Raw genomic sequence first — 23,840 nt, forward strand, 5'->3', positions numbered from 1 at the left:
ATGACTTTCATCCCCATCTTCATCTGGACTCTGGTCTGTTACGCACAAGGTGAGAGACATTTTGAACATTTTCAGTATGCAAGCATCATGTTGTAAATGTGGAATTACGGTTATAATCTTCCGACTATGTTACCTTCCTATATGTGATGTTCCCTTTTATCTCTCTGCAGGGTCTTGGGGCCAGTATGTATCGACTCAGTCTGCAGCTCAATCAGTCCAGCCTGGTCAAATCACTCAGTACTCTGGCTCACAGTATTACCTGGCCTGGTACCATCAGACGTCTGGAGAAGCTCCTAAACTCCTGATCTATTACACATCAGACAGGTTCACAGGAGTTTCCACCTGGTTCAGTGGCAGTGGGAGAGGAAATGGTGTTGACTTCACTCTGACCATCAGTGATGTCCAGGCTGAGTATACAGGAGTTTACTACTGTCAGAGTCACCACAGTGGTCCTGTGTTCACACAGTGACTTAGAGCAGCACAAAAACCTCCCTCAGTCAGAGTCCACTGCTGCACTTTCCTTCAGGGTTTAAAGTTATTTCACCACGTGCACAGGATACAACACGTGTTAAATAGTACAGTGAAATTCTTACCTTGAGAGCCGTTTCCCAACAATGATGCTAATACTACTACTAATATATATATATATATATATATATATATAGTATATATATATATATATATATATATATATATATATATATATAATAATAATTAAAATATAATAAACAAAAAAAATGCACAATGTCGAAGATGTGTGTTAAAGAAACACGATAATGCAAGTATATCGATAAATCTATATATATATATGTATATATATATATATGTATATATATATATATATATATATATATACATATATATATATATATATGTATGTGCTTTATACAAATGTGCAGTTTTTGTCAATAGCTTCCCAAATTAAGATATAAGATAGCAGTCATGGTAGATTTATGCTAGAATCTGTTGCAGGGAAGAATTGTAGTTTTTCTAGCCTTATTTTGCCACAAAATGGAAGCATTAAACTAAGGCCATACATTCAAAGAGAGCCAACAACACAGATATGGATTAAATGCATTACACATCCATTTATCTGTCAAAAGTTCAAATCATTAAAACTTTTTGCACAAGATAAAATCACATAAAAAATATGAATTATTAAATGTGGGAAAAATATATAAAAACTGTGTGGCTTGACCCTGGACAACAGCTACAATCTACTTTATATGTTTTGTCTTTAGCTTCAAACTATCTTCTCAGTGGCATGTGTCTATTGATGAGAATCAGGTTGAGTGTAGCCTTAATGACAAAATTGGGAGTGTCGAACTGTTACCCTCAAACACAAATCTCTCTCCCCCTCTCTCTCTCTCACTCACTCACACTCACACCAAGGCTCAGACACAAGCTCACACTTACAAACACACAGCTTTGTCAGGAGGAAGCTGACCAGAGGCAGTTAACCCACATCAGTTTCCTTATTATCACTCTGTTACAAGAGTTCAAGAGAAGATAACAAACTTGTGAGGATTTGAAGAACGATAAACAAATAATTAAATGTCTAAAGTCTACTGTCTTCCAGATAGCTCTTAGATCTCATATTTTTCAGGACCATTGTGAACATGACCTCCTCCAACAACTCCAGCTTGGACTCCACTTTGATTCCGGCTAGCTGGAATTCGGGCCGCCTGATATCGAGCATCATCCTGGGGCTGTGCTGTGTTCTAGGCCTCCCTGGTAACATAGGTGTCCTGGTGGTCATCCTGCGCCGCTCGTCCCGACGCCTCAACTTCACCCTGTGTCTCATGCTCAACCTGGCTTCCTCTGACATCCTGTGCCTGGCCATGGTTCCTGTGTGGATCTACAATATCCTGTACGACTGGACTCTGGACCATGCCGTATGCAAGTTAGCCACCTTCCTGCTCTACCTCAGCCTGTGTTCTAACGTGCTAACGGTTACTCTACTCGGTGTCCATCGCCTCCTCCAGGTCCTCTACCCGCAGATGTGGAACAGGCTGGGGCGCAAGGGGGAGGCGGTGCTGCTCCTGGCCCTGTGGGGGCTCGCCTGTGCTCTGACTGCCCCCACTGTTGTCACTCGCGATGTGGTTGATGGCGGGCTCCATTGCCAGCAACACAAGGGCTCCGATGCTGAAAGAGTTACTATGCTTCTCCTGCAGACCCTTTTAGGGTTTGTGGTCCCGTTCTCTGTGCTGGTCACCTCCTACTGCCGCCTCCACCGGCGGGTGAACCAGACGGCGCTGTTCAGCAGTGCCAAGATGACGTGGCTGGTCACCAGTGTGGTGGTCGCCTTCTTCATCCTCTGGATCCCTGTGCACATTGTCAATGTGGTAGATATCGCCTGCATTGTGCTGCGGGCTTCTCTTCAGGAGTCGTCAATTGCTCTGCAGTGCCAAAGAAACGCGGCAGCGCGTGTCGCCCGGTGCTTTTTGTTTTTTAACTGCTGCCTGGACCCCTTCCTGTACGCCTTCGCCTCGCGGAGGATCCGTGAGCAGCCCAAGTCGTCGTCGAGGAGCGAAATCAGGATGCAGGTCACACATGTCTGATGTTTAAAGCTCTGCTCTGCTGGTGTGACTAAAGGCATATGACTGGCATGCCAACCCCTAATTCTAACCCTCGGCCTACCTATAATCAAACCCCTCACCCAAACCTTAACAAGTCAGGGTACTCTCAAAAATAAATAGCTTTTTTAGGTGTTTTTAGAGCAGCCGATTAAGAGAGCCCATTGCTCCTGCTGTTTTGTCCCCAATAAAACCTACATTTTGGTTTGCTGACTGTATAGGCTGGACTTTCTAGGTATCCATAGGTTAGCCTTTATTTGTTATTTCGGGGATCTAACGCCCTTCAAGCTTGACCTCCATTGGTCAAAGCCTAAATTGTATTGCTTCTGTCAGCTTTCCCATGAATAAATACATATATTTGGTTACCATGTGTAAGTTTCTCTTATAGTGCATGTACTTCTGCTTTGGTTCAGAGGAGCTTCAACTTACCATAGTGTTTTGAAATATTTCGTCATACTTGTGAAGTTTCCTCAATGTATGTCAAAATCAGGTATTTGAGCAGTGAGCACAATGGAAAAACACACTAGATCTATGCAACAACATTTATGCCTAAATAGATCAATAAAAGCATGCATTTCAAACCTTACCCAACTCTGATGCCCAATATGGGGTTTAACCATTTTAGTTTCAGTCTGACCCGCAACGAGAAGTGAGCCTACTTGCCAACACTGCCCCAAAAAATAATTCTGAACCAAATGAAGGTAGAACTTGCCATATGTCAGATCTATCAACACATTTGGTAAACAGACAAACAACTTTATCTGCACCCAAAGGAACATGCCTTTAGGTTCAAAATGAGGAAAAAAAAGCTTGAGATTGACATACTGTAGTTTAAAACATATTTTGAAACTATAAACAGTTTTTTAGGGGTTATGATCAGGTGGTAACAATCATGAGCTGACGCACACCCAGCATTTTCTGTAGCTGTATAAATAGACAGAGAGAAAGTAGTACACTCTACATAGATATGCGTCACACATCCTGCATATGCTCCCAACAATTTTATGGATATATAGAGTGTAACTTTCTCTTTATACGGTTCTGGTGAACTTGCAGATTATCAGATGTAAGTGGTATATTTTCAAAACTCTTAATACAAAACTTGAAATTCCTAACACTTGTAATGCCCTCTATCTTATGTTCAGAACTTTGATTGTGAATTCATTGGGGTTTCACAGGTCTTTCACTGTTGAGTCATGCAAGCTACATCAAATCTAACTTGCTATTATTTTAAAGTGCTGAATAGAAAGAATAGTAGATGGTAAATATCATTTTCAAATTATAGTAGAGGGTAAATATCATTTTCCACACAGTATTTGACCATAACTTGACGTGCACAATGTTTTAAATAATTTGAATCCAACGGCAGGTTGTGAGCATGTTCAGAAATACAGTGCCTTCAGAAAGTATTCACATCCCTTGACTTTTCCCCCAAAAATTCCAGCCTGATTTTAAAATAGATTATATTAAGATTTTGTGTCTCATGCCTACACACAATCTCCCATAATGTCAAAGTCGAATAATGTTCTAAGAAATGTTCTAAGAAATACAATTAAGAAAAAGTGAAAGCTGAATTGTCTTGAGTCAATAAGTTCAGGATAAAAAATGAAGTTATTGAATGTATTAATTACACATTGGATGTTGTATCAGTACACCCAGTCACTACAAAGATACAAGTGTCCTTCCGAACTCAGATGCCGGAGAGAAAGGAAACCGCTCAGCGATTTCACCGTGAGGCCAAAGATGATTTTAAAACAGTTACAGAGTTTAATTGCTGTGATAGGATAAATCGGAGGATGGATCAACAACATTGTAGTTACTCCACAATACTAATCTAATTGACAGAGTGAAAAGAAGGAAGTCTGTACAGAATACAAATATTTCAAAACATGCATTCTGTTTGCAACAAGGCACCAAAATAATACTGCGAAAAATGAGGCAATGAATTTCTGTCCTTAATACGAAGTGTTATGTTTGGGGCAAATCTAATACAACACATTACTGAGTACAACTCTCCATATTTTCAAATATAGTGGTAACTGCTTCATGTAATGGGTATGCTTGTAATCATTATGGACTAGGGAGTTTTTCAGGATAAATAATAAATGAATGAATGAAAAAACCTGGTTCAGTCTGCTTTCCACCCGACATTAGGAAACAAATTCACCTTTCAGCAGGACTTTAACCTAAAATCAGGAAACTGGAGTTGCTTACCAGGAAGACAGTGAATGTTCCGGATTGGCCGAGTTACAGTTTTGACTGTAAAAATCTACGGCAAAAAATACATTTGATTATTTATCAATGATCAACAACCAATTTGACAGAGATTGAAGAATTTTCATAAGATAAATGGGGAAATGTTGCACAGTCCAAGTGTGGAAAGCTCTTAGAGACTTACCCAGAAAGACTCACAGTTGTAATCACTGCAAAAGTGGTTCTACAAAGTATTGACTCAGGGGTGAGAATACTTACGTAAATGAGCTATTTCTATATTTCTTTTTCAATACATTTGCAAAAGTTTTCCAAAAACATGTTTTCACTTGGTCATTATGAATATTGTGTGTAGATGGGTGAGGATACAGTATTTTTAATGCATTTTGAATTCAGCCTGTAACACAACAAAATGTGGCATAATTCAAGGGGTATGAATACTTTCTGAAGGCACTGTATGTCAGTCTTATAGTTGTATTATCCTTATACAGTACATACTGTACATAGGACAAATCATCACAAACAGGGGTATTGTAAAGCAGTTGGCTACTGTAAAACTGTAGCACGTTGTTGTGTACCATTTATTATCTGTTGGTGATCAAATGATTGTATCTTTTTAATAAGGTACAAAACAGGTTCCCATGGACAGAAAAACAAGTGATGAGACCGAACAAGACAAACGGTTCCCATTCCACCCCCGAACCACAGGACTTCCCCAACCCAAAGTTAGATTAGTGGTTCACAATAGCGGTCTTTTTACAGAGTCATGTTGTACGCCATTTCTGCCCCATGCAACAATGTTCAAAATCAGCTTCTCTACTGATACAGTATCGCCTGTCTCTCTGCTTGAAATTCATCAGCTTGCAGTGTATCAATGAAATTCAGATAATGACAGGAATATATTGTTCTATACAACCCAGGTGTTTCAACAGTACATTGTACACTATACTTAAGCAGTAAATGCTGTTCTTATGTACAACTCAACTCTGAGTGCCTGGATACAGGCCTTAGCCGTGGTATATTGGCCATATACCACAAACCCCCGAGGTTGCTATTATAAACTGGTTACCAATGTAATTAGTTCAATTAAAATGGTTGATGGAGAATGATGATGTAGTATTTACAGCCACATCTATAGTTTGGTTTTCCCTTCAAACTTAAATTGATGTCAAATTGTTACATTTATGAGATAAAAATTCAGAAATGTACAGTGGTTAACAGTTATATGTTAACCAGGCAATACATTATTTTGGTTCGGTAGTTATCATTTTTGAGTAGTTTGATTAATTACATGATAGTTGATTGCATTGTTAGCCAAATACAAGGAAATAATAAAAGAAGTAAGTGAATATTTCATTTTGAACAGCAGATACTTTGATTGGATATGCACCTAAATTGAGAGTGATTTGTGACTTTGTTTGTTGTACTCAAACTGTCACACCCTGACCATAGTTTATTTGTATGTTTCTATGTTTTGGATGGTCAGGGTGTGATCTGAGTGGGCATTCTATGTTGGATGTCTTGTTTGTCTATTTCTATGTCTGGCCTGATATGGTTCTCAATCAGAGGCAGGTGTTAGTCATTGTCTCTGATTGGGAACCATATTTAGGTAGCCTGGGTTTCACTGTGTGTTTGTGGGTGATTGTTCCTGTCTCTGTGTTTTGCACCAGATAGGGCTCGTTTTCGTACGTTTGTTATTTTGTTAGTGTAATCGTGTATAGTTTCCTTATTAAATAAAATGAATCACAACTATGCTGCATTTTGGTCCGCTCCTCCTTCCCACAACGAAAGCCGTGACAGAATCACCCACCACAACAGGACCAAGCGGCGTGGTAACGGGAAACAGCAAAGGCAGCAGCAGGAGCAGCGAAAAAAGGACTTTTGGACTTGGGAGGAAATGCTCGACGGGAGAGGACCCTGGGCTAAACCAGGGGAGTGTAGCCGCCCCAAGGAGCAACTAAAGGAGGAATTGACATGGGAGGAGGAATTATTCGGAGAAGGACCCTAGGATCAGCCTGGAGAATATCGCCGCCCCAAGGAAGAACTGGAGCCGGTGAGAGCTGAGAGGCGCTAGTATGAGGAGGCAGCGCGGCAACGCGGATGGAAGCCTGAGCGTCAGCCCCAAAAATTTCTTGGGGGTGGGCTCACAGGGAATATGGCGATGCTAGGTAGGAGACCTGCGCCAACTTCCTGTGGTTACCGGGGGGCTAGAGAGACCGGACAGGCACCGTGTTATGCTGTGGTGCGCACGGTGTCTCCAGTGCGGGTGCATAGCCCGGTGCGTTCTATTCCAGCTCCACGTATCGGCCGGGCTAGATTGAGCGTCGAGCCAAATGCCATGAAGCCGGCTCTACGCATCTGGTCCCCAGTGCGTCTCCTTGGGCCGGCTTACATGGCACCAGCCTTACGCTCGGTGTCCCCGGTTCGCCTGCATAGCCCAGTGCGGGCTATTCCACCTTGCCGCACTGGCAGAGCGACCGGGAGTATTCAACCAGGTAAGGTTGGGCAGGCTCGGTGTTCAAGAGCTCCAGTGCGCCTGCACGGTCCGGTCTACCCAGTACCACCTCCACACCCCAGCCCTCCGGTGGCAGCTCCCCGCACCAGGCTTCCTGTGCGTGTCCTCGGCCCAGTACCACCAGTGCCAGCACCACGCATCAGGCCTACAGTGCGCCTCGCCTCTCCAGCGCTGCCGGAGCCTTCCTCCTCTCCTGCGCTGCCGGAGTCTCCCGCCTGTTCAGCGCAGCCAGAGCCTTCCGCCTCTACAGCGTTGCCGGAGTCTCCTGCCCATTTAGCGCAGCCAGAGCTGCCAGTCTGCATGGAGCAGCCAGAGCTGTCAGTCTGCATGGATCAACCAGACTCTTCCAGGTCTGCCAGTCAACCAGACTCTTCCAGGTCTGCCAGTCAACCAGACTCTTCCAGGTCTGCCAGTCAACCAGACTCTTCCAGGTCTGCCAGTCAACCAGACTCTTCCAGGTCTGCCAGTCAACCAGACTCTTCCAGGTCTGCCAGTCAACCAGACTCTTCCAGATCCGCCAGACTCTTCCAGATCTGCCAGTCAGCCAGACTCTTCCAGATCCGCCAGTCAGCCAGGATCTGCCAGAGCCTTCCTCCTCTCCTCTGCTGCCGGAGTCTCCCGCCTGTCCGGCGCTGTTGCCGGAGTCTGAGGAGCCCCTCTGTCCCGAGCTGCCCCTCTGTCCCGAGCTGCCCCTCTGTCCCAAGCTGCCCCTCTGTCCCGTGTTATTTAGTGGGGTTGCCGTGGCCAGGAGGTCACAGAAGCGGACAAGGGGGGGGGGGGGGGTGGACTACGGTGAAGTGGGGGCCACGTCCAGCACCGGAGCCGCCACCGCGGACAGATGCCCACCCAGACCCTCCCCGATAGGTTCAGGTTTTGCGGCCGGAATCCGCACCTTAGGGAGGGGGGGGGTACTGTCACACCATAGTTTATTTGAATGTTTCTATGTTTTGGTTGGTCAGGGTGTGATCTGAGTGGGCATTCTATGTTGGAAGTCTTGTTTGTCTATTTCTATGTCTGGCCTGATATGGTTCTCAATCAGAGGCAGGTGTTAGTCATTGTCTCTGATTGGGAACCATATTTAGGTAGCCTGGGTTTCACTGTGTGTTTGTGGGTAATTGTTCCTGTCTCTGTGTTTTGCACCAGATAGGGCTCTTTTCGGTTTTCGTACGTTTGTTATTTTGTTAGTTTAATCGTGTATAGTTTCCTTATTAAATAAAATGAATCACAACTACGCTGCATTTTGGTCCGCTCCTCCTTCCCACAACGAAAGCCGTGACACAATCAGTTGGAAATGTGCTTAGAGTTTTGAAACATGAGCCATTTTGATGATCTGTTTCGGGTTTTTATGCTTACAGTTGTGAAACTGTACCAAATAGTTGATTTAAAAACACCATAAAATAAAACACCCACTTTATCACCCAAACTGCCATGACACACTGTGGTCAGAGGAGGGCGACAGAGTTTCAGTGGGAGTGTATCTGGTTCTCATTACACTCTGACAGTCAGTGGAGTCCAGGCTGAAGATGCTGGAGATTACTACTGTCAGAGGTACAACGGGTTTTACTGTGTAAGAGCGTCGTACAAAATCCTCCCTCAGCTATAGAGGAACTGCTCTGACTCAACAGCAGCAGAGCAACGGAATCTCCTGTATTCTAAAGTATCCTAAACACCATTTCATCAAAATATGACAATACAATACAATAATGGAGTTGGTTAGACTTGTCTATGGACAATGTTACTGTACATATCTCTCAATGTATTCTGCAAAAATTGACATTTGTGTAAAGACACTGGGACCACTAAGGAAACAGAACGGTAAGAAATGCTTGATTTGCAGGAAATGTTGAACAACATTCAGAAAAGGTTTAGATTTTTTTTTAAACGTTTTATTGAACTTCATATTATGAAAAGCACCCATTTCAGTACACAAATATGATTGTTTACCCTGTCCAAACCCAACTATTCATCACCTACTCAACTTCTATACCCCTCCAACCCTAAAGAGTGAATACAGTCATATTGATTCCATTCAAGAAGTACTATTTTGATATTGCGATTATACTGTACATATCTGTCACAAATACATTTAGTTTACATATAGAAATTAAAAAGATCTTAGATTGAAGTCCCCTATTTGAACATTATGCAAAGTCCAGTGTAATAGCTGCTTCCCCAGTCCATGTTCAGTTCTCTAAGTCAAAAACACAGCTCATGAAGACCAGTGATTTTATAGATAATGGATTCAGTATTAGTATTATCATGAAGACCGGTGATTTTATAGATAATGGATTCAGTATTAGTAATATCATGAAGACCAGTGATTGTATAGATCATGGATTCAGTATTAGTAATATCATGAAGGCCAGTGAGATTATAGATAATGGATTCAGTATTAGTAATATCATGAAGACCAGTGATTTTATAGGTAATGGATTCAGTATTAGTAATATCATGAAGACCAGTGATTTTATAGATAATGGATTCAGTATTAGTAATATCATGAAGACCAGTGATTTTATAGATAATGGATTCAGTATTAGTAATATCATGAAGACCAGTGATTTTAAAGATAATGGATTCAGTATTAGTAATATCATGAAGACCAGTGGGTTTATAGATAATGGATTCAGTACTAGTAATATCATGAAGACTGGTGATTTTATAGATAATGGATTCAATATTTGTAATATCACGAAGACCAGTGGGTTTATAGATCATGGATTCAGTATTAGTATTATCATGAAGACCAGTGATTTTATAGATAATGGATTCAGTATTAGTAATATCATGAAGACCAGTGAGATTATAGTTAATGGATTCAGTACTAGTAATATCATGAAGACCAGTGAGATTATAGATAATGGATTCAGTATTAGTAATATCATGAAGACCAGTGATTGTATAGATCATGGATTCAGTATTAGTAATATCATGAAGACCAGTGATTATATAGATCATGGATTCAGTATTAGTAATATCATGAAGACCAGTGAGATTATAGTTAATGGATTCAGTATTAGTAATATCATGAAGACCAGTGAGATTATAGTTAATGGATTCAGTACTAGTAATATCATGAAGACCAGTGAGATTATAGTTAATGGATTCAGTACTAGTAATATCATGAAGACCATTAAGTTTATAGTTAATGGATTCAGTACTAGTAATATCATGAAGACCAGTGAGATTATAGTTAATGGATTCAGTATTAGTAATATCATGAAGACCATTAAGTTTATAGTTAATGGATTCAGTACTAGTAATATCATGAAGACCAGTGAGATTATAGTTAATGGATTCAGTACTAGTAATATCATGAAGACCAGTGAGATTATAGTTAATGGATTCAGTACTAGTAATATCATGAAGACCAGTGAGATTATAGTTAATGGATTCAGTACTAGTAATATCATGAAGACCAGTGAGATTATAGTTAATGGATTCAGTACTAGTAATATCATGAAGACCATTAAGTTTATAGCACAAGTCTTCAGTATTAATATCACTGTAGGTCACAGGAGGCTGCTGAGGGGATTACGGCTCAGATTAATGGCTGAAATGGATTGAATGGAAGGGTATCAAACACATAGAAACCATATGTTTGATGAGTTCAGTACAATTCCATTCATTCCGTTCCAGTCGTCACTATGAGCCAGTCCTCCCCAATTAAGGTGCCACAAATGTAAATCAAAACGAGACATAGAACTGTTGTCTGTGAACCTACCATTCATTATACACTGCGACCACAGGAGTATTGTATCAGATATTGCCCCACTATAGTATAATACAGCACCACTATGGTCTCTATCTTGTACAGTAAATATACAATGAAAAGCCTATAGACAGACAGTGCAACTAGTGCTTCCATTATAAACACAAACCTCCTCACACACAGTCATGTTAACACTATGGGCCATTAGTAGTCAGTATTACATCATATCTATAGATCTGAAGCCAACCTGCAAGAAACCCCTTCCACTAAATACAACTAACATTTAGCTTCACTATAAATGTTATCTCTCATTCAAATGATGAACCTGAGAATGTAGAGTCAGAGATGATGTTAAGTCCATAGAGAATGACATCATCTCTTGGTGGTTCCTCTGTGGAGGAGGGCCCGCTCTGGTGATACTGGGAAACACTAGCAATAACACATCATTAACATGTCTCTCTTCAGTCTGTGCTGCTGCTGCTGCTCTCCTCCAGCTGCTACTGGAACAGCAATACATACAGTTGAAGTTTACATAAACCTAGCCAAATACATTTAAACTCAGTTTTTCACAATTCCTGACATTTAATCCTTGTAAAAATGCCCTATCTTAGGTCAGTTAGGATCACCACTTTATTTTAAGAATGGGAAATGTCAGAATAATAGTAGAGAGAATCATTTATTTCAGCTTTTATTACTTTCATCACATTCCCAGTGGGTCAGAAGTTTACATACACTCAATTAGTATTTGGTAGCATTGCCTTTAAATTATTTAACTTGGGTCAAACGTGTTGGGTAGCAGGGAGAGTACAGTAGACGGCACACGTCAAACGTGCTATTTATGACCCCATGTCATGGGTCCCGTGTGTATGCCCATATATGGGCATCCTGGCAGGACATCCTGGCGAGAAGTTATTACGTGTTCTAGGGTGTGCCCATATAACAGCAACATCTTAAGACATCAGTCAGAAAGTTAAAGCTTGGTCGCAAGTGGGACTTCCAAATGGACAATGACCCCAAGCATACTTCCAAATTTGTGTCAAAATGGCTTCAGGCCAACTAGGTCAAGGTATTGCAGTGGCCATCACAAAGCACTGACCTCAATCCCATAGAAGATATATGGGCAGAACGGAAAAAGTGTATGCGAGCAAGGAGGACTAAAAACCTGACTTAATTACACCAGCTCTGTCAGGAGGAATGGAACAAAATTCACCCAACTTATTGTGGGAAGCTTTTGGTAGGCTACCAGAGAGAATACTCCCTAGAGCACGTGATAACTTCCCACCAGCATGTCCTGACAGGATACCCATATATGGGCATATGGGCATACACACGTGACCCATGACATAGGGTCATAAATCACACATTTGACGTGTGCCGTCTACTGTATTCTCTCTGGTACCCTACCACAAGCTTTCCACAATAACTTGGGTCAATTTTGGCCCATTCCTCCTGACACCTGTGGTAACTCTGACAGTAGTAAACTCCTGTATGCTCAGCCTGGACATCACTGATGGTCAGAGTGAAGTCAAAACCATTTCCTCTCCCACTTCCACTGAACCTGGTGGAAACTCCTGTGAACCTGTCTGATGTGTAATAGATCAGGAGTTTAGGAGCTTCTCCAGACGTCTGATGGTACCAGGAGAGGTAATACTGTGAGCCAGAGTACTGAGTAACTTTACTACTGGTGCTACAGTCAATAGAGACAATTTGACCCAGCTGGACTGATTGAGCTGCAGACTGAGTCAGTACACACTGGCCCCAAGACCCTGCAGAGAGAAAGAAGGAAAATATCACATATAGGAAGGTAAAATATTTGGAAGATTATATTCGTAATTCCACATTTACAGTGGGGAGAAAAAGTATTTTGTCAGCCACCAATTGGGCAAGTTCTCCCACTTAAAAAGATGAGAGAGGCCTGTAATTTTCATCATAGGTACACTTCAACTATGACAGACAAAATGAGGGAAAAAATCCAGAAAATCACATTGTAGGATTTTTAATGAATTTATTTGCAAATTATGGTGGAAGATACAAACAAGCAAGATTTCTGGCTCTCACAGACCTGTAACTTCTTCTTTAAGAGGCTCCTCTGTCCTCCACTCGTTACCTGTATTAATGGCACCTGTTTGAACTTGTTATCAGTATAAAAGACACCTGTCCACAACCTCAAACTATGGCCAAGACCAAAGAGCTGTCAAAGGACACCAGAAACAAAATTGTAGACCTGCAGCAGGCTGGGAATACTGAATCTGCAATAGGTAAGCAGCTTGGTTTGAAGAAATCAACTGTGGGAGCAATTATTAGGAAATGGAAGACATACAAGACCATTGATAATCTCCCTCGATCTGGGGCTCCATGCAAGTTCTCACACCTGTGGGGTCAAAATGATCACAAGAACGGTGAGCAAAAATCCCAGAACCACACGGGGGGACCTAGTGAATGACCTGCAGAGAGCTGGGACCAAAGTAACAAAGCCTACCATCAGTAACACACTACGCCGCCAGGGACTCAAATCCTGCAGTGCCAGATGTGTCCCCCTGCTTAAGCCAGTACATTTCCAGGCCCGTCTGAAGTTTGTTAGAGAGCATTTGGATGATCCAGAAGAAGATTGGGAGAATGTCATATGGTCAGATGAAACCAAAATATAACTTTTTGGTAAAAACTCAACTCGTCGTGTTTGGAGGACAAAGAATGCTGAGTTGCATCCAAAGAACACCATACCTACTGTGAAGCATGGGGGTGGAAACATCATGCTTTGGGGCTGTTTTTCTGCAAAGGGACCAGGACGACTGATCCGTGTAAAGGAAAGAATGAATGGGGCCATGTATTGTGAGATTTTGAGTGAAAACCTCCTTCCATCAGCAAGGGCATTGAAGATGAAACGTGGCTGGGTCTTTCAGTATGACAATGATCCCAAACACACCGCCCGGGCAACGAAAGTGTTGTTTCGTAAGAAGCATTTCAAGGTCCTGGAGTAGCCTAGCCAGTCTCCAGATCTCAACCCCATAGAAAATCTTTGGAGGGAGTTGAAAGTCTGTGTTGCCCAGCAACAGCCCCAAAACATCACTGCTCTAGAGGAGATCTGCATGGAGGAATGGGTCAAAATACCAGCAACAGTGTGTGAAAACCTGTTGAAGACTTACAGAAAACGTTTGACCTCTGTCATTGCCAACAAAGAGTTTATAACAAAGTATTGAGAAACTTTTGTTTTTGACCAAATACCTATTTTACACCATCATTTGCAAATAAATTATTTAAAAATCCTACAATGTGATTTTCTGGATTTTTTTCCTCGTTTTGTCTGTCATAGTTGAAGTGTACCTATGGTGAAAATTACAGGCCTCTCTCATCTTTTTAAGTGGGTGAACTTGCACAATTGGTGGCTGACTAAATACTTTTTTGCCCCACTGTACAACGCGAGGCTTGCATTCTGAAAATGTTCAAAATGTCTCTCACCTTGTGCGTGACAGACAAGAGTCCAGATGAAGATGGTGATGAAAGCCATGGTTGCCTTGGGTTCTGTTTAAATGAAATACAGCTCTCACATGAAGTGTTCAACTCACAGGGCTATAAACACTCCCAGAGCACTGAAGCATGTGATGCCAATGCAAAGTGTCTTTCTATAGAAATGTTCTAAAATCCTCCTCCATGTGTTGTCTGAAAGTCATTACACCAACGTATTTATACTGACACATTCCTTTATTGCTGTATCAAGCTCTTTTCATGATTACTTGTTAAAATATGATTAGATATTATCAAAATAGCGCACGGCAGTTTTCATACTGTTGAATGTTTAATGGTGAACAGGGAACATGAATGTGTCCAATCTCCTGGAGTTCAAGAGTATACCAGTAGGGGGCATCAGTGACAAAATAAGATTCATTGATCAGTTCCATGTTGTGTTAATAACATTCCCCTATGTGCGTGTCTGGAGATTTTTGTACTGCGAGTCAATCAGACTGTCACTGTGGTGGTCTTTCGGTGGAGGGACCAAACTGAGTGTAAGTAGTATTCAATTCTCGATCTTGACTTCTGTTATCAAAATACCAATTCAATTTCTTAACACTATTACAACTACCTTAAATAGAAAGTAGAAATGTGTATTTATTTTTAAAATAATTTGTGTTGCATTCATTAACCTTAGAAGTTAATTGAGTTAAATTAAAATGCCTATTCAAAATGGTATATCAAACAAGGTGCTTATAAAGTGTGTATTAATTTCGAATAATGGTGGTATTGTTGAAATTTGAGAGTGGTTTGGATAAATGTAGGTTTACAAAGAGCGAGAGCCGTGTCTTTATAGTTTCAAAGGTTTTTGCATGGCCGTTGCATGAGTTTGTATCACCGTGGTACACTTTTGTTGGAGGCACTAGACTAGACTGGATGTTGGAAGTATATCATCTATCATCTTTATGTAATACATGTATCACTAGCCACTTTAACTATGCCACTTTGTTTACATACTCATCTCACATGTATATACTGTACTCAATACCATCTACTGTATCTTGCCTATGCCGCTCTGTACCATCACTCATTCATATATCTTTATGTACATATTCTTTATCCCTTTACACTTGTGTCTATAAGTTAGTAGTTTTGGAATTGTTAGCTAGCTTACTTGTTGGTTATTACTGCATTTTCGGAACTAGAAGCACAAGCATTTCGCTACACTCGCATTAACATCTGCTAACCATGTGTATGTGACAAATAACATTTGATTTGATTTGAAGTTAATCTACATCTAATTTCTTATTTTCTTAAATCTTTAGAAATATAACAAATAGTTATACTACCTATCTATTTTTGCACTTTTATTTTATATTTGCTTTCTTTTGCAAAGTGCTGCTATCTTACTAATTCTGCTGTTCATAATAATATACTTTTGGTTACACCAGGGCTCACTAACCCTGTTCCTGTAGAGCTGCCCTCCTGTAGGTTTTCACTCCAACCCTGTTCTTGTAGAGCTACTGTCCTGTAGGTTTTCACTCCAACCCTGTTGGGTTGGAGTGAAAACCTACAGGACAGTAGTTCAACAGGAACAGGGTTGGAGTGAAAACCAACAGGACAGTAGCTCTACAAGAACAGGGTTTGAGTGAACCTACAGGACAGTAACTCTACAGGAACAGGGTTGGAGTGAAAACGTACAGGACAGTAGTTCAACAGGAACAGGGTTGGAGAGCCATGCTCTTCCACTATACTTGCTTGTTTTGTCACATAAACTGAAGTTAGGTGAACTATTAGAATTTTAGCAACCAGGAAATGGAGGAGTGATTTCTGCATAAACTTTAAATGTAGTATTATTTTTTGACATGGTTACAGTCAACTGGAATTGACTTCCTCAGCATTATTTTAAACAGATCATCATTTAGGAATAGGTCATATATTCTGTGGAATTTTCTTTAAAATATCAATAATAATGAATAATGAAATGCAGTTTGATTCCTAGGATTTTATCCCATTACAAAAAGGGAGAGGAGTGCTGAAATATTTTCATTTTAAATAGTAAAAGTTTTGAAGATAGTCGAATGGTATTTCAGTAATCTCATACAGTTATAAGATGCTTCAGTAGCTACTCAAAGATAAGTGAAAGAGTGACAGAAAGACTGAGAAGCTGTGTGTTTGAGGGACAGAAACCTATTGAAAACAAAACATCTTAGTTAAAAGCTAAGATGTAAAACTGCTGCATCATTATTATCAGTCTGGTGATTGACTGACAGCTCCCCTCTCTCTAACTTCCCACCTGCCTGCTAGGTGACGTTTGTCCCACCATGATAGTCCTGCCCCCCTCCAGTGTGGAGCTGCAGCAGGGAAAGGCCACTCTCATGTGCCTGGCAAACAAGGTCTTCCCCTCAGACTGGAAGCTGAGCTGGAAGGTGGATGGGAGCAGTAGCAGGGGAGGACGGTGGACTCTGACCTGGTGAACTCTGACCTACATGGTGTTTTAGGTCAGGTCATGACAAGGGGGGTTTCTAGATAGAAATATACTATGTTGGTGTATGTGTATGGTTCCCAATTGGAGGCAGGAGATAATCGTTGCCTCTAATTGGGGATCATGCTTAGTGTGTTCCTTTTCCCACCTGCGATGTGGGATAGATATTGTTTTGTAGTAGTGCCTATGTGCTCTACGTACTTCACATCATTATATCTTTGTGTCACGATCGTCGTATTCAGTAGACCAAAGCGCAGCGTGGTGTGAATGCATGATTTTAATGAAAGACGAAAAAAACACGAAGTATACTAACAAACAAACTAACTAACTAACAAGACGACCGTGACTGCTACCAAAACACTGTGCTAACGTGCAACATAACATAGACAATAACCCACGAACCACAATACAAAACAGGCTACCTAAATATGGTTCCCAATCAGAGACAACGACAAACACCTGCCACTGATTGAGAACCATATCAGGCCAAAACACATAGAAATAGACCAACTAGACATACAACATAGAATGCCCACTCATATCACACCCTGACCAAACAAAACATAGAAACAAACATTGCAAATCATGGTCAGAGTGTGACACTTTGTTTTGATAAGTTTCACTATTAATAAAATGTGGAACTCTTCTCACGCGGCTCCTTGGTCCAATTATTTATATGACGGTAGTGACAATTAGCTATAAACTCACTGGTCTTCATGATATTACTAATACTGAAGCCATGTGCTATAAACTCACTGATCTTCATGATATTACTAATACTGAAGCCATGTGCTATAAACTCACTGATCTTCATGATATTCCTAATACTGAATCCATTAGCTATAAATTCACTGGTCTTCATGATATTTCTAATACTGAAGCCATTATCTATAAAATCACTGATCTTCATGATATTACTAATACTGAAGCCATGTGCTATAAACTCACTGATCTTCATGATATTCCTAATACTGAATCCATTAGCTATAAATTCACTGGTCTTCATGATATTTCTAATACTGAAGCCATTATCTATAAAATATCTGGTCTTCATGATATTACTAATACTGAATCCATTATCTATAAAATCACTGATCTTCATGATATTACTAATACTGAACCCATGTGCTATAAACTCACTGGTCTTCATGATATTTCTAATACTGAACCCATGTGCTATAAACTCACTGGTCTTCATGATATTTCTAATACTGAATCCATTATCTATAAAATCACTGATCTTCATGATATTACTAATACTGAACCCATGTGCTATACACTCACTGGTCTTCATGATATTTCTAATACTGAACCCATTGGTTATAAAGCCTCTAGTCTTCATGATATTTCTAATACTGAAGCCATGTGCTATAACCTCACGAGTCTTCATGATATTTCTAAAACCGAAGCCATTGGTTATAAAGCCACTAGTCTTCATGATATTTCTAATACTGAAGCCATGTGCTATAACCTCACTAGTCTCCATGATATTTCTAATACTGAAGCCATTGGTTATAAAGCCACTAGTCTTCATGATATGTCTAATACTGAAGCCATGTGCTATAACCTCACTAGTCTTCAAGATATTTCTAATACTGAAGCCATTGGTTATAAAGCCACAAGTATTCATGATATTTCCAATACTGAAGCCATGTGCTAAAAACTCACTGAAACTCTCTGGGGACAGCTGAACATCTGGCTATGGTGCTGCTCTATTCTGGGAGTGTGGCAGTTCCCTGCCCATGCAAATCTGAGTTTCAACCCCACCACAGCTCACAATCTCTCAGCCTCAATCTTCTGGGACTGGGGCAGCTGTGTGTTTGACCAGAGAACTGAACTGGCTGGGGAAGCAGATAATTACACTGGACTTTACATAATGTTCAAATAGGGGACTTCACTCAGGTCTTCATGGTTTTCTATATGTAAAACAAATGTATTTGTGACAGATACAGTTGAAGTCGGAAGTTTACATACACTTAGGTTGGAATCATTAAAATTAGTTTTTCAACCACCCAACAAAGTTCTTGTTAACAAACAAGTTTTGGCAAGTCGGTTAAGACATCCTTTTTGCATGACACAAGAAATTTGTTCATCAATTGTTTACAGACAGATTATTTCACTTACGTATAACTCACTGTATCACAATTTCAGTGGGTCAGAAGTTTACATACCACTAAGTTGACTGTACCTTTAAACAGCTTGGAAAATTCCAGATAATGATGTCATGGCTTTAGAAGCTTCTGATAGGCTAATTGACATCATTTGAGTCAATTGGAGGTGTACCTGTGGATGTATTTCAAGGCCTACCATCAAACTCAGTGCTTCTTTGCTTGACAACATGGGAAACTCAAAAGAAATCAACCAAGACCTCAGAAAAAATGGTAGACCTCCACAAGTCTGGTTCATCCTTGGGAGCAATTTCCAAACGCCTGAAGGGACCACGTTCATCTGTACAAACAATAGTACGCAAGTATAAACACCATGGGACCACGCAGCCGTCATACCGCTCAGGAAGGAGATGCATTCTGTCTCCTAGAGATTAATGTACTTTGGTGCGAAAAGTGCAAATCAAATCCAGAACAAAAGCAAAGAACCTTGTGAAGATGCTGGAGGAAACACGTACAAAAGTATCTATAGCCACGGTAAAACGAGTCCTATATCGACATAACCTGAAAGGCCGCTCAGCAAGGAATAAGCCACTGCTCCAAAGCCGCCATAAAAACCAAAACAGATAATCAAAATGGCTCATGTTTCAAAACTCTAAGCACATTTCCAACTGACTGAGTACAACAATCAAAATTACAAATCACTCTTTCAATTTGGATGCATATCTAATCAAATTATCTTTTTTTCACCTTTATTTAACCAGGTAAGCTAGTTAAGAACAAGTTCTCATTTACAACTGCGACCTGGCAAAGATAAAGCAAAGCAGTGCGACACAAACAACAACAAGGGGTTAAACATGGAATAAACAAGCATACAGTCAATAACATAATATAAAAAAAATTAAGTATTTTTACAGTGTGTGCAAATAGTGTGAGGAGGTAAGGCAATATGTAGGCCATAGAAACAAAGTAATTACCATTTAGCAGATTAACACTGGAGTGATAGATGAGCAGACCATGAAGAGCAGATGATAATGTGCAAGTAGTGAAACTGGTGCAAAAGAGCAGAAAAGTAAATAAAAACAATATGGGGATGAGGAAGGTATATTGGGTGGCTATTTACAGATGGACTATGTACAGCTGCAGCGATCAGTTTGCTGCTCAGATAGCTGATGTTTAAAGTTAATGAGGGAAATGTAAGTCTCCAGCTTCAGCGATTTTTGCAATTTGTTCCAGTCACTGGCAGCAGAGAACTGGAAGGATAGGCGGCCAAAGGAGGTGTTGGCTTTGGGGATGACCAGTGAGATATACAGTACCTGATGGAGCGCGTGCTACGTGTGGGTGTTGTTATCGTGACTAGTGAGCTGAGATAAGGAGGAGCTTTACCTAGCATAGACATATAGATGACCTGGAGCCAGTGGGTTTGGCGACGAATATGTAGCGAGGGTCAGCCGACTAGAGAATACAGGTAGCAGTGGTGGGTGGTATAAGGGGCTTTGGTAACAAAACGGGTGGCACTGTGATAGACTGCATCCAGTTTGCTGAGTAGAGTATTGGAAGCTATTTTGTAGATGACATCGCCGAAGTTGAGGATCGGTAGGATAGTCAGTTTTACTAGGGTAAGTTTGGTGGCGTGAATGGAGGCTTTGTTGAGAAATAGAAAGCCGATTCTAGATTTGATTTTGAATTGGAGATGTTTGATGTGAGTCTGGAAGGAGAGTTTACAGTCTAGCCAGACACCTAGGTATTTGTAGTTGTCCATGTATTCTAGGAAAGAACCGTCCAGAGTAGTGATGCTAGTCGGCAGGTGCGGGCAGCGAATGGTTGAAAAGCATGCATTTGGTTTTACTAGCGTTGAAGAGCAGTTGGAGGCCATGGAAGGAGTTTTGTATGGCATTGAAGCTCATTTGGAGGTTAGTTAACACAGTGTCCAAAGAAGGGCCATATGTACACAGAATGGTGTCGTCTGCATAGAAGTGGATCAGGGAATCACCCGCAGCAAGAGCGACATCGTTGATATATACAGAGAAAAGTGTCGGTCCGAGAATTGAACCCTGTGGTACCCCCATAGAGACTGCCAGAGGTCCGGACAACAGACCCTCCGATTTGACGCACCGAAGTCTGTCTGCGAACCGGTTGGTTAACCAGGCGAGGCAGTCATTCAAGAAACCAAGGCTATTGAGTCTGCCGATAAGAATACAATGATTGACAGAGTCTAAAGCCTTGGCCAGGTCAATGAAGGCGGCTGCACAGTATTGTCTTTTATCGATGGCGGTTATGATATCGTTTAGAACCTTTGAGCGTGGCTGAGGTGCACCCATGACCAGCTCGGAAACCAGATTGCACAGCGGAGAAGGTAAGGTGGGATTCGAAATGGTCGGTGATCTGTTTGTTAACTTGGCTTTTGAAGACTTTAGAAAGGCAGGGTAGGATGGATATAGGTCTATAACAGTTTGGGTCTAGAGTGTCACCCCCTTTGAAGAGGGGAATGACCGCGGCAGCTTTCCAATCTATAATGATTTTGGACGATACAAAACAGAGGTTGAACAAACTGGTAATAGGGGTTGCAACAATTGCGGTGGATAATTTTAGAAAGAGAGGGTCCAGATTGTCTAGCCCAGCTGATTTGTATCTGCTGTTCAAAATGAAATATTCACTTACTTCTGATATGATTTCCTTGTAATTTGTTAACAATGCAATTAACTATCACTTAATTAATCCAACTGCTCAAAAATTATAAATATCGAACCAAAATAATATAAAAAAAATAATATAACTGCTAAACACTGTATATTTCTATATTTTCACCTCATAAATGGAGAAATTTTACATCAAATTTTGTTGGAAGGTAAAACCAAACTGTATATCAATGTGGCTGTAAATACTACATCAATTTGCTCTCATTACGTTGTTTACCAGTTTATATGTCATATAGTTTATATGTCATATATATATAGAAATGTATACATAATTAATCGTTTCAACTATAATTTCCTCCAACATTCTGTCACGACTTTCGTTGTGGGAAGGAGGAGCGGACCAAAATGCAGCGTGGTTGTTATTCATTTTATTTTAATAAAGAAACTATACACGATAAACTAACAAAATAACAAACGCGTGAAAACCCGAAAACAGCCCTATCTGGTGCAAAACACAGAGACAGGAACAATCACCCACAAACACACAGTGAAACCCAGGCTACCTAAATATGGTTCCCAATCAGAGACAATGACTAACACCGGCCTCTGATTGAGAACTATATCAGGCCAGACATAGAAATAGACAAACAAGACATCCAACATAGAATGCCCACTCAGATCACACCCTGACCAACCAAAACATAGAAACATACAAAGTAAACTATGGTCAGGGTGTGACAGTACCCCCCCCCCCCAAGGTGCGGACACCGGCCGCAAAACCTGAACCTATCTGGGAGGGTCTGGGTGGGCATTTGTCCGCGGTGGCGGCTCTGGTGCTGGACGTGGCCCCCACTTCACCGTAGTCTTCCCCCACCTTGTCCGCTTCCGTGACCTCCTAGCCACGGCAACCCTACTTAATAACACGGGACATGGGGAAGCTTGGGACAGGGGGGCAGCTTGGGACAGAGGTGCTCTTCAGACTCCGGCAGCAGCGCCGGACAGGCGGGAGACTCCGGCAGCAACGCCGGACAGGCGGGAGACTCCGGCAGCAGCGCCGGACAGGCGGGAGACTCCGGCAGCAGCGCCGGACAGGCGGGAGACTCCGGCAGCAGCGCCGGACAGGCGGGAGACTCCGGCAGCAGCGCCGGACAGGCGGGAGACTCCGGCAGCAGCGCCGGACAGGCGGGAGACTCCGGCAGAAGCGCCAGACAGGCGGGAGACTCCGGCAGCACAGGAGAGGAGGAAGGCTCTGGCAGATCCTGGCTGACTGGCGGATCTGGAAGAGTCTGGCTGACTGGCGGATCTGGAAGAGTCTGGCAGACTGGCGGATCTAGAAGAGTCTGGCTGACTGGCGGATCTGGAAGAGTCTGGCTGACTGACGGTTCCGGCAGATCCTGGCTGACTGGCGGATCTGGAAGAGTCTGGCTGACTGGCAGATCTGGAAGAGTCTGGTTGACTGGCAGATCTGGAAGAGTCTGGTTGACTGGCAGATCTGGAAGAGTCTGGTTGACTGGCGGATCTGGAAGAGTCTGGCTGACTGGCGGATCTGGAAGAGTCTGGTTGACTGGCAGATCTAGAAGAGTCTGGTTGACTGGCAGATCTGGAAGAGTCTGGCTGACTGGCTGATCTGGAAGAGTCTGGCTGACTGGCGGATCTGGAAGAGTCTGGCTGACTGGCGGATCTGGAAGAGTCTGGCTGACTGGCAGATCTGGAAGAGTCTGGCTGACTGGCAGATCCTGGCAGACTGACGGCTCTGGCTGCTCCATGCTGACTGGCAGCTCTGGCTGCTCCATGCTTACTGGCGGCTCTGGCTGCTCCATGCTGACTGGCGGCTCTGGCTGCTCCATACAGACTGGCAGCTCTGGCGGCTTCTTGCAGACTGACAGCTCTGGTGGCTTCTTGCAGACTGGCAGCTCTGGCTGCTCCATGCAGACTGGCAGCTCTGGCAGCTCCTTGCAGACTGGCAGCTCCTTGCAGACTGGCTGCTCCTTGCAGACTGGCAGCCCCTTGCTGGCTGGCAGCTCTGGCTGCGTTAAACAGGCGTGAGACTCCAGCAGCGCTGTAGAGGAGGAAGGCTCTGGCTGCGCTGAACAGGCGGGAGACTCCGGCAGCGCAGGAGAGGAGAAAGACTCCGGCAGCACTGGAGAGGC

General features: G+C 42.1%; 1 protein-coding gene and 1 gene segment (V, D, J or C); both read left to right on the forward strand.

Annotated features, from left to right (window-relative positions):
* On the forward strand, positions 1-17,592 carry LOC135549882 (Ig kappa chain V-II region 26-10-like). The segment is given in 4 exon segments: positions 1-49; positions 171-456; positions 14,973-15,022; positions 16,769-17,592. Coding segments are annotated over 4 exon segments (555 nt in total).
* LOC135549072 (atypical chemokine receptor 2-like) lies at positions 1,388-2,941 on the forward strand. The gene has a single exon (XM_064979137.1). The coding sequence runs from the start codon at positions 1,620-1,622 to the stop codon at positions 2,559-2,561; it is 942 nt and encodes a 313-aa protein (XP_064835209.1). The 5' UTR covers positions 1,388-1,619; the 3' UTR covers positions 2,562-2,941.
* Positions 17,593-23,840: the final 6,248 nt, after the last annotated feature.

Source organism: Oncorhynchus masou, chromosome 12 (genome assembly GCF_036934945.1).
Source record: "Oncorhynchus masou masou isolate Uvic2021 chromosome 12, UVic_Omas_1.1, whole genome shotgun sequence".
In the NCBI taxonomy this organism is placed as follows: Eukaryota; Metazoa; Chordata; class Actinopteri; order Salmoniformes; family Salmonidae; genus Oncorhynchus; species Oncorhynchus masou.

Bases quoted from the DNA above. Each gene is read 5' to 3' on its own strand.
- LOC135549072 (XM_064979137.1), top strand. From the start codon at position 1,620: ATGACCTCCTCCAACAACTCCAGCTTGGACTCCACTTTGATTCCGGCT.